The 12,789-nt window shown below is 43.9% G+C and overlaps 1 protein-coding gene and 1 long non-coding RNA gene across 2 annotated transcripts; both read right to left on the bottom strand.

Moving 5' to 3' along the window:
• Window positions 1–2,045: 2,045 nt before the first annotated feature.
• tada2b (transcriptional adaptor 2B) lies at window positions 2,046–4,585 on the bottom strand. The gene is made up of 4 exons (XM_071901375.1): window positions 4,302–4,585; window positions 2,816–3,272; window positions 2,426–2,689; window positions 2,046–2,323 (listed from the first exon to the last, which is right to left on the bottom strand). Exons 1-4 carry the CDS (start codon window positions 4,569–4,571, stop codon window positions 2,055–2,057), a joined length of 1,260 nt encoding a protein of 419 aa, XP_071757476.1. The 5' UTR covers window positions 4,572–4,585; the 3' UTR covers window positions 2,046–2,054.
• A 4,268-nt stretch (window positions 4,586–8,853) lies between these two features.
• Window positions 8,854–11,363, bottom strand: LOC139913382 (uncharacterized). The gene is made up of 3 exons (XR_011784715.2): window positions 11,244–11,363; window positions 10,261–10,406; window positions 8,854–10,218 (listed from the first exon to the last, which is right to left on the bottom strand). It is a non-coding gene; the product is annotated as an uncharacterized LOC139913382 (long non-coding RNA).
• Window positions 11,364–12,789: the final 1,426 nt, after the last annotated feature.

The following is a 12,789-nucleotide window of genomic DNA, read 5'->3' as shown; positions in this document are numbered from 1 at the left end:
TGTGATGGGTGGTGAACCAAAAGGTCGTTGTCAAGTTTGGACACGGTATACAGACAGTGACGTTTAATTATTACGAAAAACAAATGGGGATATAAGGAAGGAGGATATTGCTCATCAGGGTTAGGCTGATATATGAGGCCGATATTGACCTTTTATGAAAAACTGGACATCAGCCAGTCAGTGTCGTCCACCTCCGACATGATGGAGGTTCCTACCTGACTACAGCTAGAGAATATGTTTTTTATATTATTTTTAAATCAGATGTGTGACCAGAGAAATCATTCCAGTGTGGTGTAAGAGGATTTTACTCATCCACCTAAAACTATTTCATCAGTCTGGCTTTCAATGGAGAGTTTTAGTGTCCCATGATGGTCTAAATGCTGTTTCAGAGGCTTTCCCAAGCTGACAAGAATACAATTCTGAGTGGAAACTCAGAAAAATCAGTGTCAGCCTTTAAGAACATATTTCGGTCTATCCCTATTGCTTATTACTAGGCATTGTACCACAAAGGGGATACAAGCAAGGCCTCGCATTATCCTATGCGACTATTATATATACATTTCATGTTGTCAACTCAACATGAGTGATCACACTTTAATAACAGCTTCCGCACTTATACCTAATCAGATCATTGGATAGATAAATAGCAGGCCAATAAAAGCCAAGCCTTAGAAGTAGTCATGCACCCTATCTCAATAAGGGGGTCTAACAATGAGGCAAAACCAGCTTAGGCTACTGTATGATTATAGAGCAGGCAAAATATATATAAAGTGAAAAAGATAAAGGGGTGTCATATTAACCCAGTGTACATACTCACTTGGTAAACAAAACAAAAAAATCTTAGAATTGTGCTTCAGCGTATATGGATCTCATTGGTTAATGCCCTTACACATTCAACTTTTTTTCCTGTCTCTTACGCAGTAGACAGTAAAAGATTTAAAGCTGCACTAGGTAAAAATACACCCGTCTTATCAATCTGAATCACAAAGTGGGGCCGCAAGAGAGAAGAGCGTCCCATCTCCCCTAATTGAGCTGCTGTACATTTGCCCTAATTAATTCAGGTTTGGGATATGGTCACTGGCAGGACTCAGCACACAGAAAGTGACAAATCGAAACTCCTAAACAGCAGCGAGGGAGCGTTCCATCCAGAGAAAGCTGGAACCGGCTGCTTTTGCACCACCTCCACCCCCACCACACACTAAGAAGAAGCAATGTAGGTCAGAGGAGTGCGCAGTTTTCTGACAACCTGACGTGATTCCTGGGTAATGAAGTCCTTCAAACGTTCAAAAAATTCTAACAGTTACCTCTTGCTGCCGCACGGGCCGCCAAAGTGCAAACTTGCCTAGTGCAGCTTTAACTGATGAATAATAACAATGTGAAAAATCAGTTAGGTGGGGGTTTGGGGTTCCTCTGTTTGTTGTAAGGCCAAATTGTGAAAGCTGTAGAAGAGGAAAAATACAGCGATGATAATTTCGGTGACCCATCGGAGCATTAGCAGTCAAATACTGACAGCTAATGACCTTCCATTACAGGTCTTCATCATTTAATGGAAATGTGATGTTCATAATTCCCCCTTTATCTTCATCATGGAATGGCTGTTGCCCTATAGCTGCTTGGATAAAAAAAAAAAATAGCAATACTCGATAAACATCTTCAATGAACCTGGTACAATAACCGATATCGCTACATCAACTCTGAACGTGTTAGCATTGTGGTTATCTTCAATTGCAATATGGACACCAAGTACTGTGAACCCACAGAAATGTAGCTTACCCCCCTTCATCATCAATATTTTGATTCAAATGCAAAAATATAGGCCTATTTGTGTTCCTAGCCCTCCTGGCATGAAAATACATTTCTTCCCCTCGAAGGGACATCCTTTGTCTTTGCAATGTACATATTCACAAGGTCATCTTTGAAAAAATGGTGAAATCCAGTAGTTTTGATCTGCTTCTGGAGCGTACAGCAAATCACGCATCATATGCAAGAACACTCTGACCAATCAGAGATCAAGAGTTACCGCCTCTCCCGCGTCAAAAAGCCAGGATGGATCGTTACGAGGCATCGCGGGATATCCAGCCGCTTTCCGTGAGGAAGGTGAGGATGCGTTTCTTGAGGACCTTGTCCAGGTAGCTGGGCAGCCGGCTCTTGGCGGGAATGCCTTGCCTCTTCTGGAGGTGGTCTTTGATGATGATGGTTTTGACAGTCAGGTAGCGCGTCGGGCTGAGGTTGAGCGAGTTGCACAGCACCTTCTCCCGGTCCGACAGGAGCTCGAAACCCGTCAGATTCTCGATGGCGGCGAACTCCCCGTCCTTGCCCTCTTCTTTGATCCCGCTTCCGACCCCCACCCCTCCAGCGGCCCCTCCCCCTCCTCCGGCTCCGCCCCCCAGTCCGACCCCGGAGCCGAGCCCGCCCCCTCCCCCGCTGCCCCGCTTGGAGGCCACCACACTCTTGTTCTCTTTGCGTTTCTCCCGCTTGTGGCGCGCCGCCTCGTACTCCGCCGACTCGTCCAGGCGGGTGATGCCGTTGCGGCGGTAGCGCTGCAGCTCGCGCACCTTGGCCCTCAGCACGCGCTCCTTGTGCATGTTGTCGAAGAAGTCCTCGAACTCCCTGTGGGCCATGAACTGACAGAGCCCCCGCAACCTGACCCTCTGGTCCTTCTCCTCCTTGGTGATCTTCCGTTTGGGCGTGCTCGGAACCGAACCCGGCCCCACCGCCGTCGTGGAACCCGCACCGATCGTCATGCCGCCGCCCGCACCTGCCCCGCCCGCACCGCCACCACCAGCCCCTGCGACTCCCAGCACCCCGGGCTTTTCCTTCTCCTTGTCCTTCTTGTCACGGCCCAGGAAGGCAGGCACCAGGTTGTAGTCCCGGGCGATGTTCTTACGACGCTGCCGTTCCCGGAGCTTACGCACGTACATGTCCACGTGGGCGCGTTTCATCTCGATGTCCACGTCCTCGTCGTCGTAGTTGACCGACAGGCCGCTGATGAGCTTCTCTGCGTCCTGGTCGTATTCGATCTCGTAGTCGTCACGAAGCGGCATGTAGCCCAGCTGCTGCTGCTCGGCCAGGCTGATGTCCAGCGGGGGCAGAGGGGTGGTGAGGCTGGGAGAGAGGGGTCCGCCGCTGGGGCAGGTGTGGTCGGTCACCCGGTTGGGAATGCTGTCAGGGATGCAGGCCTTGCCTAGGTTTCCATGGATGTACATGGTGACATAGTGCTCCATGACCTCCTGGGGGGTCCGGGACGCTCCCACGTGAGTGGCCATGTCCTCCTGAAAAACAGCACACACAGCAATTTGTTACTGATGAGGATGTTGGCACCAGTATGTTGTTAATATTACAGGCATATGCAATGGGCTTTTCTGGAAAATAAGTTATTAAAATAAAAATGAGATGCAGTGGACTATGCCATATAGTGGTAAATAAAAAGATGGATAAACAATGACCTCCAGTCGGTGATCACCATAACACAAACAACCTCCAATATGACGCACAATCACATAGTGTCAGAAAAGCATTCTTTTATTGTTGTTTTTTATTATTAAAAAGACCCTATACTCATGTAACTCACATCAGTCTGATACTACTTTATGATGTATTCGTATGAATTAATATCAAAGGTTCACATCAGCCTAAAAAAGGTGAGTTAACTCTATTCTGTGTTTAGGTGGGCTTATCCTCTACTTAGTAGTAGTAGTAGAGTCTACTACATCCCAGGTTATGTCTGGTAAAAAGCTCCAACAGGTTACACGTATTGCAACCGATTTACAGTCTATGATTGTAACTGCCTTCAAGTGCTCCTTGCAACCTCTTACTTTTTGAGGCGGGAAGTCATAAATACGACTTGTCGGGCATTCAAGTGCTTTTGTCGGAAATATATATTTAAAAAAAGACCCTGTAACTGAAGTAGTCTTTTTATGGCTGTTGTTTCATTTTAGAAATCAAAAAGGCACAGAGATACTTAAAAATGAGCATCAGGCATGTAATTGATGTTTTAATGAATTAATATCTTGGCAACTCGGGTATCACAAAAAGTCCGAATTTCCCAGTCGTATTTAACGCTTTGTTGAGTCGTTCATATGCCTCAACACCTAATTTCTGACAGCACGGGAAGTCAGCATCACTGTCATCCTCAAGTTGCTTGTCATTTTTTCCCAAGGTTATTAACGTTACAAAGTATAGTTGCCACTAGTCAGTTTGGCTCTTTGCAGTTTCTTAGCACCTTAAGCTAAGCTTCTGTAGGTCTACTTTATGTTTTGTAGTTCGCTGAAGTAAGTTAACTAACTATAAAAGTGAAGTACCCAGTTTCCAAATCCATACTGCTCGATAGCATCGAGTAGCGACTGCTCTTCCCTGCTGGTCCATCCTCCCTCCGCTTCGGGACCCCAGAGAGAGAACCGACCGCCGTCGACCTGCTGGTAGCCGTGCCATCTCCGGTGATTACCGATTTCTGCGCCCGCCGAGAAGCACTCCGGGCACAGCTCGATATCGGGGCAGTCGGTGCAGCGAAGCCGTAGGTTTGTAACATCCGCAAGGCAGTTAACGCAGTACTTCTTTCCCAGGTCGGCCATGTTGCCTGGCTCCTGCTTCTTGTTGTTGGAGGCAGAACTGCGCGCCTGCGCACTGGAGCCTCTCCGCGCGAGCTTGTTAATATTAATGAGCAGAGGTCAAGGCGCCTGTGATTGGCTCCGAGTTCTAGTTTCCACGACAACCAAAACAACACCAACTGCTGTTCACAGAAGCGCAGGATTTTTAACCTAATTTATATCTCGTCTAAAAATCTAAACATTTAGACTATTTTAATACTCTGAGTACTAAAACGCTCTACTCTACTATACTCTGTGTGATATAACGTTACTTTAATTGAATCCCCAATGAATGGAGAGGCAGATCAGGAAGAAAATTCCCCCAGCTCTGGGAATGAAAACATAGATTTGAAGAATACAGAAAAGGTCATGTCAGCAGATTCATCCATGGATGAGGGCAAATCTCCTTTCACTGATGCTGGCGATGAAAAAGACAATGTCCTGGCTGAGAAGGGGGCATCAGAACCAGATCAACAAAACTTTGACGGTGCAGAAGCCTCTGAGGGGCCCCCTGCTGGACCATCAGACACCCCCGAGCCAGGAGGGGACCATGGAGATGGAAACAACATCCCCACCAGTGAGGACTTGGATGCTGGCGAGGGTCCTGAGATGAAGCCTCTCATCGAGCAACCACTCTCCCGCGAGGGGAGTGTCGTATTCGAGGTCAACGACAATGATGATGGACTCCCACCACTGGATCTGGAAACCCCCGAGAGAGAGACCACCAGCCCTGTGCAGGAGGAGGAGGAGGAGGAGGAGGAGAAGGAGCCCGAAGAAGAGGAAGCCGCTGCAGCTTCTCCAGATGGCGAAGATATCGACTATGAAGAATACACGCAGCTCATCCACCAGCTTCACGCAGAGAGAGAGAAACTCGTCCAGAACAGCAGCCAGCTGCAGATGAAGCTGGTAGAGTACCTCCGCAAGAAGACCTGGGATTATGGCCAACCGGAGAAGGAGATGCCCGTGTCAGACCAGGAGCAGCGCTACAAGAAGTTCATGAACGTCCTGGCCGACCTGAAGCAGCAACACGCCAGACACTCGGAGGCAGCTCAGCAGCAGGAGGAAGAGCTGAGACTACAGACTGAAAAGAAGCTGGGCCAGGTTGGTTGGCTTTTTCAGTGGTTAGTTGTATTCTGTTGCTAATTTGACAGTTGCATTAAGTGACACACACTCCTAGAAAAAAAAGGTCACAAAAATGGCAATTCCACAATCGGTCAAATATCAACAGTAAAAATAATATCGGACCAATGGCGATACCGATGTCTGCTGATCGGTGCATCCCTGATTGGCTTAGTGTTAATTTTCAAATTATAAGGGCCTGTGCAGGGTTCCTACACAGTTCTGAAAAGTTTGGAAATGCTTGGAAAAAGAATTTGGTCATTTCCAGGTTTTGAAAAGTTTGGAAATTTTACAAAAAAATTGGGAAAAGTAGGCTATCTCACATATTCTGATCTCCTTCATATAGGATATGTAGGCAGTTCATGAAAGCTTTTACATTTGCTGTTCTAAACACCCGGTGACTGCTAGTCTTTCTGGGGAAAAATCCTCTGGTGCACAGAAAGTGATGTGTTTCTGATATGGCGGAGTTATCTGTGTGAATCATACTGAACACCAACCAAAATCTTCAAATCAATAAATTAAAGTAATAATTCACATTTTCTGCCCTGCAAAACCATAGACCAGTAATTGTATGAGCAGTGGAATTGGAAAAAATGACGTCAAAGCTGTTATCGTTGGTACAGAAGTGGACATTTAACAGCATTGGACATTTAATAGCATTTATAGTTGTAGGTTTTGTTGATATTAAAGCTAAACCCTAGCCATGACCTTTAAACACAGAATAAATACTAATTACTGCTGTTTGCCTTTGTAGAGCAGTTTTCATATATATAAAGGTCCATTTTTGTATTCTCTACTCATTAAAACACGCCCGGTGTCTGGTGGATCTTCTGGAGAAAAATCCTCTAGCTTGTTTAGAATAAATAGAAGAACTGGGTAGTTAGCATGAGCAGTGACAGCCACCATGGCTGAACAGACAAAGAAAAGAGCGCCACCTACAGAAACTCAAACTGCATCAACAGAAAATCCAAGCTCCGCCCACACTGCTTGATTGACAGGTGATCTCTGGGAAGTGCAGTGCAGAAACACCACAGCAATGAACACTTAGCACCAAAGATGGAGACAAAATAAACAAAAAAATAAGGATCTCACAGATTACCACTTTTAACACTTCAAGTGTGGTGTATTTTGTGTTTTGTGAGTGCTTTACTGAAAAGTGGGCAAAATCTAACCTACGTTGCCTCATCTTCATCCTCAGGTGGAAAATGAGTGGCATGCCCTCGTGGCGCTGAAGCGGGACGTCGCCGTGACGGTGTTGAGCCGATGCCTGGGTAAACTGGAGGCTCAGGCCAAGGTGGAGGCCATCCTGGCGTCGGAGCAGCACCGGCAGGACGAGCTGGTCCAGCTGCGCCTGGAGCACATCAAGCTGAAGATCAAGGCGCGCAAGTTGGAAGCTGAAGTCCGCGTCAAGGAGGAGCCTGCCGACGAGCTCCAAGGGCTGGAATTCGAGCGGCTGCAGGCCGAGAAGAAGGAGCTCAACGAGATGATTGAAAAGCGAAGTGAGGAACTATTTAAGCTGCGCAAGAAGAAAACCAGCACTATGGAGGTGGGTTGAAGAATCGACAAGCACAGATTGTGTCCAGTCTCATAGCATGTTCGTGGCGATGACATATTGATCTCAGCTTTCTGGCTCCCTCGTTGATCAACTGCCTTCACCTGTTCTATGGAGAATACAGTAATGCTAGCTAACGTTAGCAATTGAAACGTCAGCAAACATAATTAATACCACATCACATACATACATAGAAGCATTACTTACACAACAATATACTTTATTATAAAATGATAAGTATGTGTTGTCTCACAATCATCAAAAATTATATATATATCTCGCTATATACATTACTAAATGGCAGTAGTCCATGCAAACTAATAGAGGAAGAACCCAGAAGTAAGTTCACCCATCGTGGGATGTCATCAAATCTCATTTGCATACAAAGAGGACTATGGGAGATTAAACCTGCAGCTTAAGTGTAAAGATTTATATTTAAAAGTTAAATTGTCACAAAAATACAACTTTTACTTTGCTTTATTAATTATATACTACTCAAGAAGAAACCTGTACAAAATGACATTTACTAAACCATGATGACGTTTTATAGCGTCCAGGAATAGAGGAGCAAAGTGTCTTAACTCATGATTGGGTTCAGCTGTAGAAAACCATTGCATCTTGGTAAAAATCAAAGGATTGTACTGTTAAAATCAGAGTGAGTCAGTTGATATCATTGCTCTAGTTGCTGCTTTGCATGTTAACAAAATCAGATTTTCTATCAATCCGTAAGTAATCCAGGTGGCGTTCTCGTCTACTCTGTCAGCTCTTAACAAATGTGAAGGAGAAGCTGCAGTGGAGCCAGACGGAGAGCCAGGTCAAGCGAGCCCAGCTGGCCGAGGTGGAGGCCGAGGTGGCCAGGAAGAGGCAGGAGCTGACCAGGATCAAGCAAGCCCGCAACGGCCTCCACAGAGACCACCTGAGGCTGAAGCAGCACAGCGGACTTCTGGGCAACACCGTCCTGCTCCGGGACTTTGAGGACACTCTGGATGCTTCCGACCGGCTGGAGGAAACACTGGGCGACCTGAAGTGCCAGCAAGCCGAGACCGCCTTGAAGTGTGCCGGATGGAAGGAGAAGAGGAAGACAACTTAACGGGGGAGGGGAAAGTAGGATTCACTTGACTGTATGTTTTGTAATTTACAGGGATGCCAGTAGACGTGGGTCAAGTCAATAAAAAGTCAAACCTGGGTCAATGTTTTTTTTCTAGATTTCTATAGATTCTTTTAGGGTTGAGGTTTGAATACCAGAGAGTTTGGTACTCAAACAAGTAAACACTGTTGAACGCAGAAATCAGCTTTGTCCTTTGTACCTATGAGATCCAATGAGAAATGCATCAAGTAGTTTGCTACAGTATCTCTTATCTCAGCCATGAGATGCTGACTGTTCTCACTTGCAGTCAGTAGATGGCACTACTGCACAATATATGGAGATATACTGTATATGAGGGGGAAAAATTGCAAAATGTCCAATGGATGATCATAAGCTGACCTTATATCACATGACTCATATTCAAGCCAAAGTGTGATGAATGTTTAAGTTGTAGTCTACATCGAGAATATCAAGACTGCAGTTCACACAAATATACATTTTGCCATTTTATTGTCTTGTTATCCATTATTTCAAGATGCGTCTTAGAGCCCAGAAGAGACCCTTCATGTCAAGATATGATGGAAATTACCATATTAATCAGTAAATCAAACATTTCTGAGAACAGGGCCAGGCTCAGCAAGAAGTGAAATCATACTCATCTCTAGGGCCCAGTTTCCTGGTTGAACATACATTCGGCATACTGTTGAAGATGCAGTGATATTGGATTTAAATGCTTCATCTCAATTCAAAATATATATATTTAAAATCTTCAAACGTTCCTCAAGACTTCCAAGAGACCATTGGTTAGCTGAAATGGTTCAACCAAGGAACCATTTGCATCTTGTCATTACTCCACAGATGGAATGTAATGAAAAGGGTGAGGGAGCTGAGAAGGTTTCAAGTAAAAATCATCCTTGGAATACTTTTGTGCTGTCAGATATAAATTTGGGTTATTTTTGTTGTAGTTTACTTTTTTGGTGTACCTACTTTCCCTCAACCGGCTTCGTCTACGAACTACTTCAGTTAGTGATTTCCCACGTTTCCCAGAATGCCTTTCAACAACCCCCAGAGAAGGGGTATGAACTACACTACTAGTACTTTCAATCAAAGGTGGGTGTATGGGCATATAGCTAGCTGGCCTACCAGTTTGTGAACATTTGGTGTGTCTATGATCATGGTTGTGCCCTTTATTCAAAACGCAACATGTCTTGTGGCTGCATTGCATTCTGGTCTATTGAGGCTTCTGTTGGTGAAGAAATTTGTCTCTCTGCCTCTTCTACGATGGATTTCTCCCTGTATGTTTTCTCCCTGTATTGTTGAAAAAAATGGCGGCTCTAGAAAGAAGCCCATGATCTTTGATTCTGAGGGACTGACAGCAAAACCTGACACTGACTATTGATGTTTTAGATCGCCGAAAATTGTACTACTATCAAACTCCTTTGTAGCTACCCTGAAAATATCTATGTGACGTCACCTCGCCCACGTGTGGCCAGTTATCCATGGGAATAAGAAAAATACCCCATTAAACAACAAAATGGGCTAAGAAACGCAAGGTACATCACCAATAGGCGATTGGTGAAAACTAGCAAAGAAACTAGTGGCTATAGTTGGCAATAGCTGTGTTTTATGCTAGTTTCCTTGCTAGTATTTTAACAGTGTTGAAGTGTTTTGGGTGGATTTTTCCTTTAATGTGGTTTAGGTGGAAATTGATGAGGGAATAGGGAGATCAAGCATCAAAGTATACAGGGCTTAAATGGAAAATGAGAAGCATACACACTGTTTTAGGGCGAGGGGTTAACTTGTTGCTTAGCCTTACGTCGTCTGAGAAGCTGGAAATACATACAACTTACACATAATCAGTAACACACTTAAATCTTTCTTGAAGCGACTATTGCAGCCTAGTACAGTAAATGAACTTTCAGCAGTGCTAGGCCAATGCCATTCCTACTTAAACTTCCATTCGCTTCCTCAGTGGGCTTGAATGTCCAGCTTCTCCAGAGCCATCCTGAACCCCGGCTGGGCAGAGTCCACGCAAATGGATTCACCATCCTTCAGGTTGACACTGTGCCAAAGAGAAAACAACTCATTATTCTGTTTTCATTATATGATGATGCTCCAATTATGCTTATGAGGTCAAATTAATGTGTGTGTTTGTATATCAGTGTTTGACCGATAAATTGGTTTGTTGATATATGGGGCTAAAATTGGCCTTATTAGAAATCAGATATCGGCCATTCAGTGTCATCAACCTCTGACATGATGGATACGATGCAGTTTGATTGGATCCATATTTATTATAGAATTGATCAATACTACACTGGTTGTCTATGGGAAGAACTTAACCTGAATTGATACTAATGAGACAATTTGATTGGATTCCACGCAAGTATTCATGAATATTGTCGGGTGAAAACTGTATCTCCAAAATGTCAGCTTTTCAGGAACTACAAACAAAAAGTATTTTTTCAGCTTGGCGACCATACATTTTTGAGTTTATCTAATTGGTTTGAAAAAGGTTTCATAAATCCAAGCGTTATAGAATTTTCTCAACCCATAGAAGAGCATGCAATCCTTCACCAAAATTGGAGTTACAAAGTTTTCACCTGACAGCGAAGATATTTTACCTTTTATTACTCTTATTCCAGGTTTCAATGGAGGGTTTTTGTGTCCTATGGTCAAAATGTTGTTTCAGGGGCTCTGCCAGGAATAAAATACTAGGGTAAACACTGAATACCTCCAATTCTTAGCATGCAAATGGTCACACTTAAAGATATAAGTATCGGCTATTGGCAGCCTCAGTCCAGAAATATCTGTGTTGGTATCAGACTTCAAAACCCCATATTGGTCAAACACTAGAGTGTGTGTGTGAGAGAGTGAGAAAGATAGTAGTGGGACTTACAAGATGATGACAGGACAGCCAGCGAATGGCAGCGTCATGTCTAGGGACGCTATGGACATTCTGTCAATGTCATCCCAGTTCATCATACGGCAACCTATGCAGGGAACGGGTTCCACCACTGTGAAGCCACACAAGAATAAACTTTCAACTCTCTTTCAAATGTTACGCAGGATGTACCAGTATGTTAGGTGAAAATGGTTGTTTATTCATGATAAAACTCACATTTGGTCTTTAACATAACGGACTCAACATGAACCCTCCCTTCCTGCCCAGCCGGCAAGACCTTAGGCAAGCGGATTGTTGCATGTTCTGGACCATGTTCCCATAGTTTACCAATGGCAAATTCTTCAGTGGTTTTTGTGACAGGAGGTGGCGTGGTTGTGGTCAACTCTGTGGTTGGGTCCCATGGAGCAGTAGGCGTTGTGACTGGAGGCTCTTGATGGACACTGGCTTCAGTTGTAGTTACAGAAGGACGGCTGGAGGGTTGGTTGAGTAATATTTTCTTATCAGTAAGTCAACTTACAGAAAAAGAAGATTGTTAATCTAAAAAGAGTACATCCGCTATGTTATCAGTGAAGAAATGGCTCGCATCAGATAAGAAGCCTAGAGAAACATTGCCATTTTAGCATTTATATTAAAGGTCCCATATTATTAACATTTCCTGATTTTGATTTCAAATATACTATGGCTCAGGATAAGAAAAATGTTCTTCAAGATGATTTGTAAATACATTTAGTTAAGTTTAAAGTTGAATTGAATTAGTTAAATTTAATGAATTTGAATGAGTCGTCACAGGCAGAACAGTCACAATACTGGACCCTGATTGGCCGACAACACCAGCTCATCAAATTCAAATGCTGAGTGAAGCCTTTCCAGTTAAAATGCTGCAACTGGCCTGATAGTAATTCTTTAGTAGGGAGCCAATCAGGATCAAGTCCAGTTGTGATGCATTTTACTGGAGTTAGTCTGAAACGGCCTGGAAAAAAGAGTGGATTTTTGAAAATGCAACATCTTTGAGCATATATGGAAAAATAGAGGGAAATGTTAATTCCTATAATATGGAATCTTTAAAAGAAAATGACTGCAGCAAAGATGCAAGTTTATTAGACTGGCAAATACATGTTGAACTATTCCAGGTGGCAGAATTAGCTTAAGTTGTATGTCAGGTGGTGGCCACTTACAGAAAAGTGGAGTCAAGGTGTAACAAGATGCTGGATGCATTCACACACACCTCCCTGCCATCCATCAGAGTCTCTCTGGAAAACAAGGGTTATGGTCAGTTCAACTTGCAATGTAATCAGTTAAATTGCAGTTCATTGACCAATGGCAGACCACTTGTCAATTGTTACAGGAAATATTTCAATATAAAAGACTTTTTCCACCCTGACAAGAGTAAAATTCTGGGGCAAACACTTTTAATTTTAGAACTTCAGGACTTTTTGCCATGAAAATGGTCAAATTAAAAGATATTGAATATTGGCACAAAATATCAGTAGCTTCAATACAAAAAACATCAGTATTGAAATCGGCCCTCAAAACCCATACT

The sequence above is a fragment of the Centroberyx gerrardi genome, chromosome 23, assembly GCF_048128805.1.
Source record: "Centroberyx gerrardi isolate f3 chromosome 23, fCenGer3.hap1.cur.20231027, whole genome shotgun sequence".
In the NCBI taxonomy this organism is placed as follows: domain Eukaryota; kingdom Metazoa; phylum Chordata; class Actinopteri; order Beryciformes; family Berycidae; genus Centroberyx; species Centroberyx gerrardi.
This window is presented reverse-complemented; position numbering and strand designations above follow the sequence as displayed.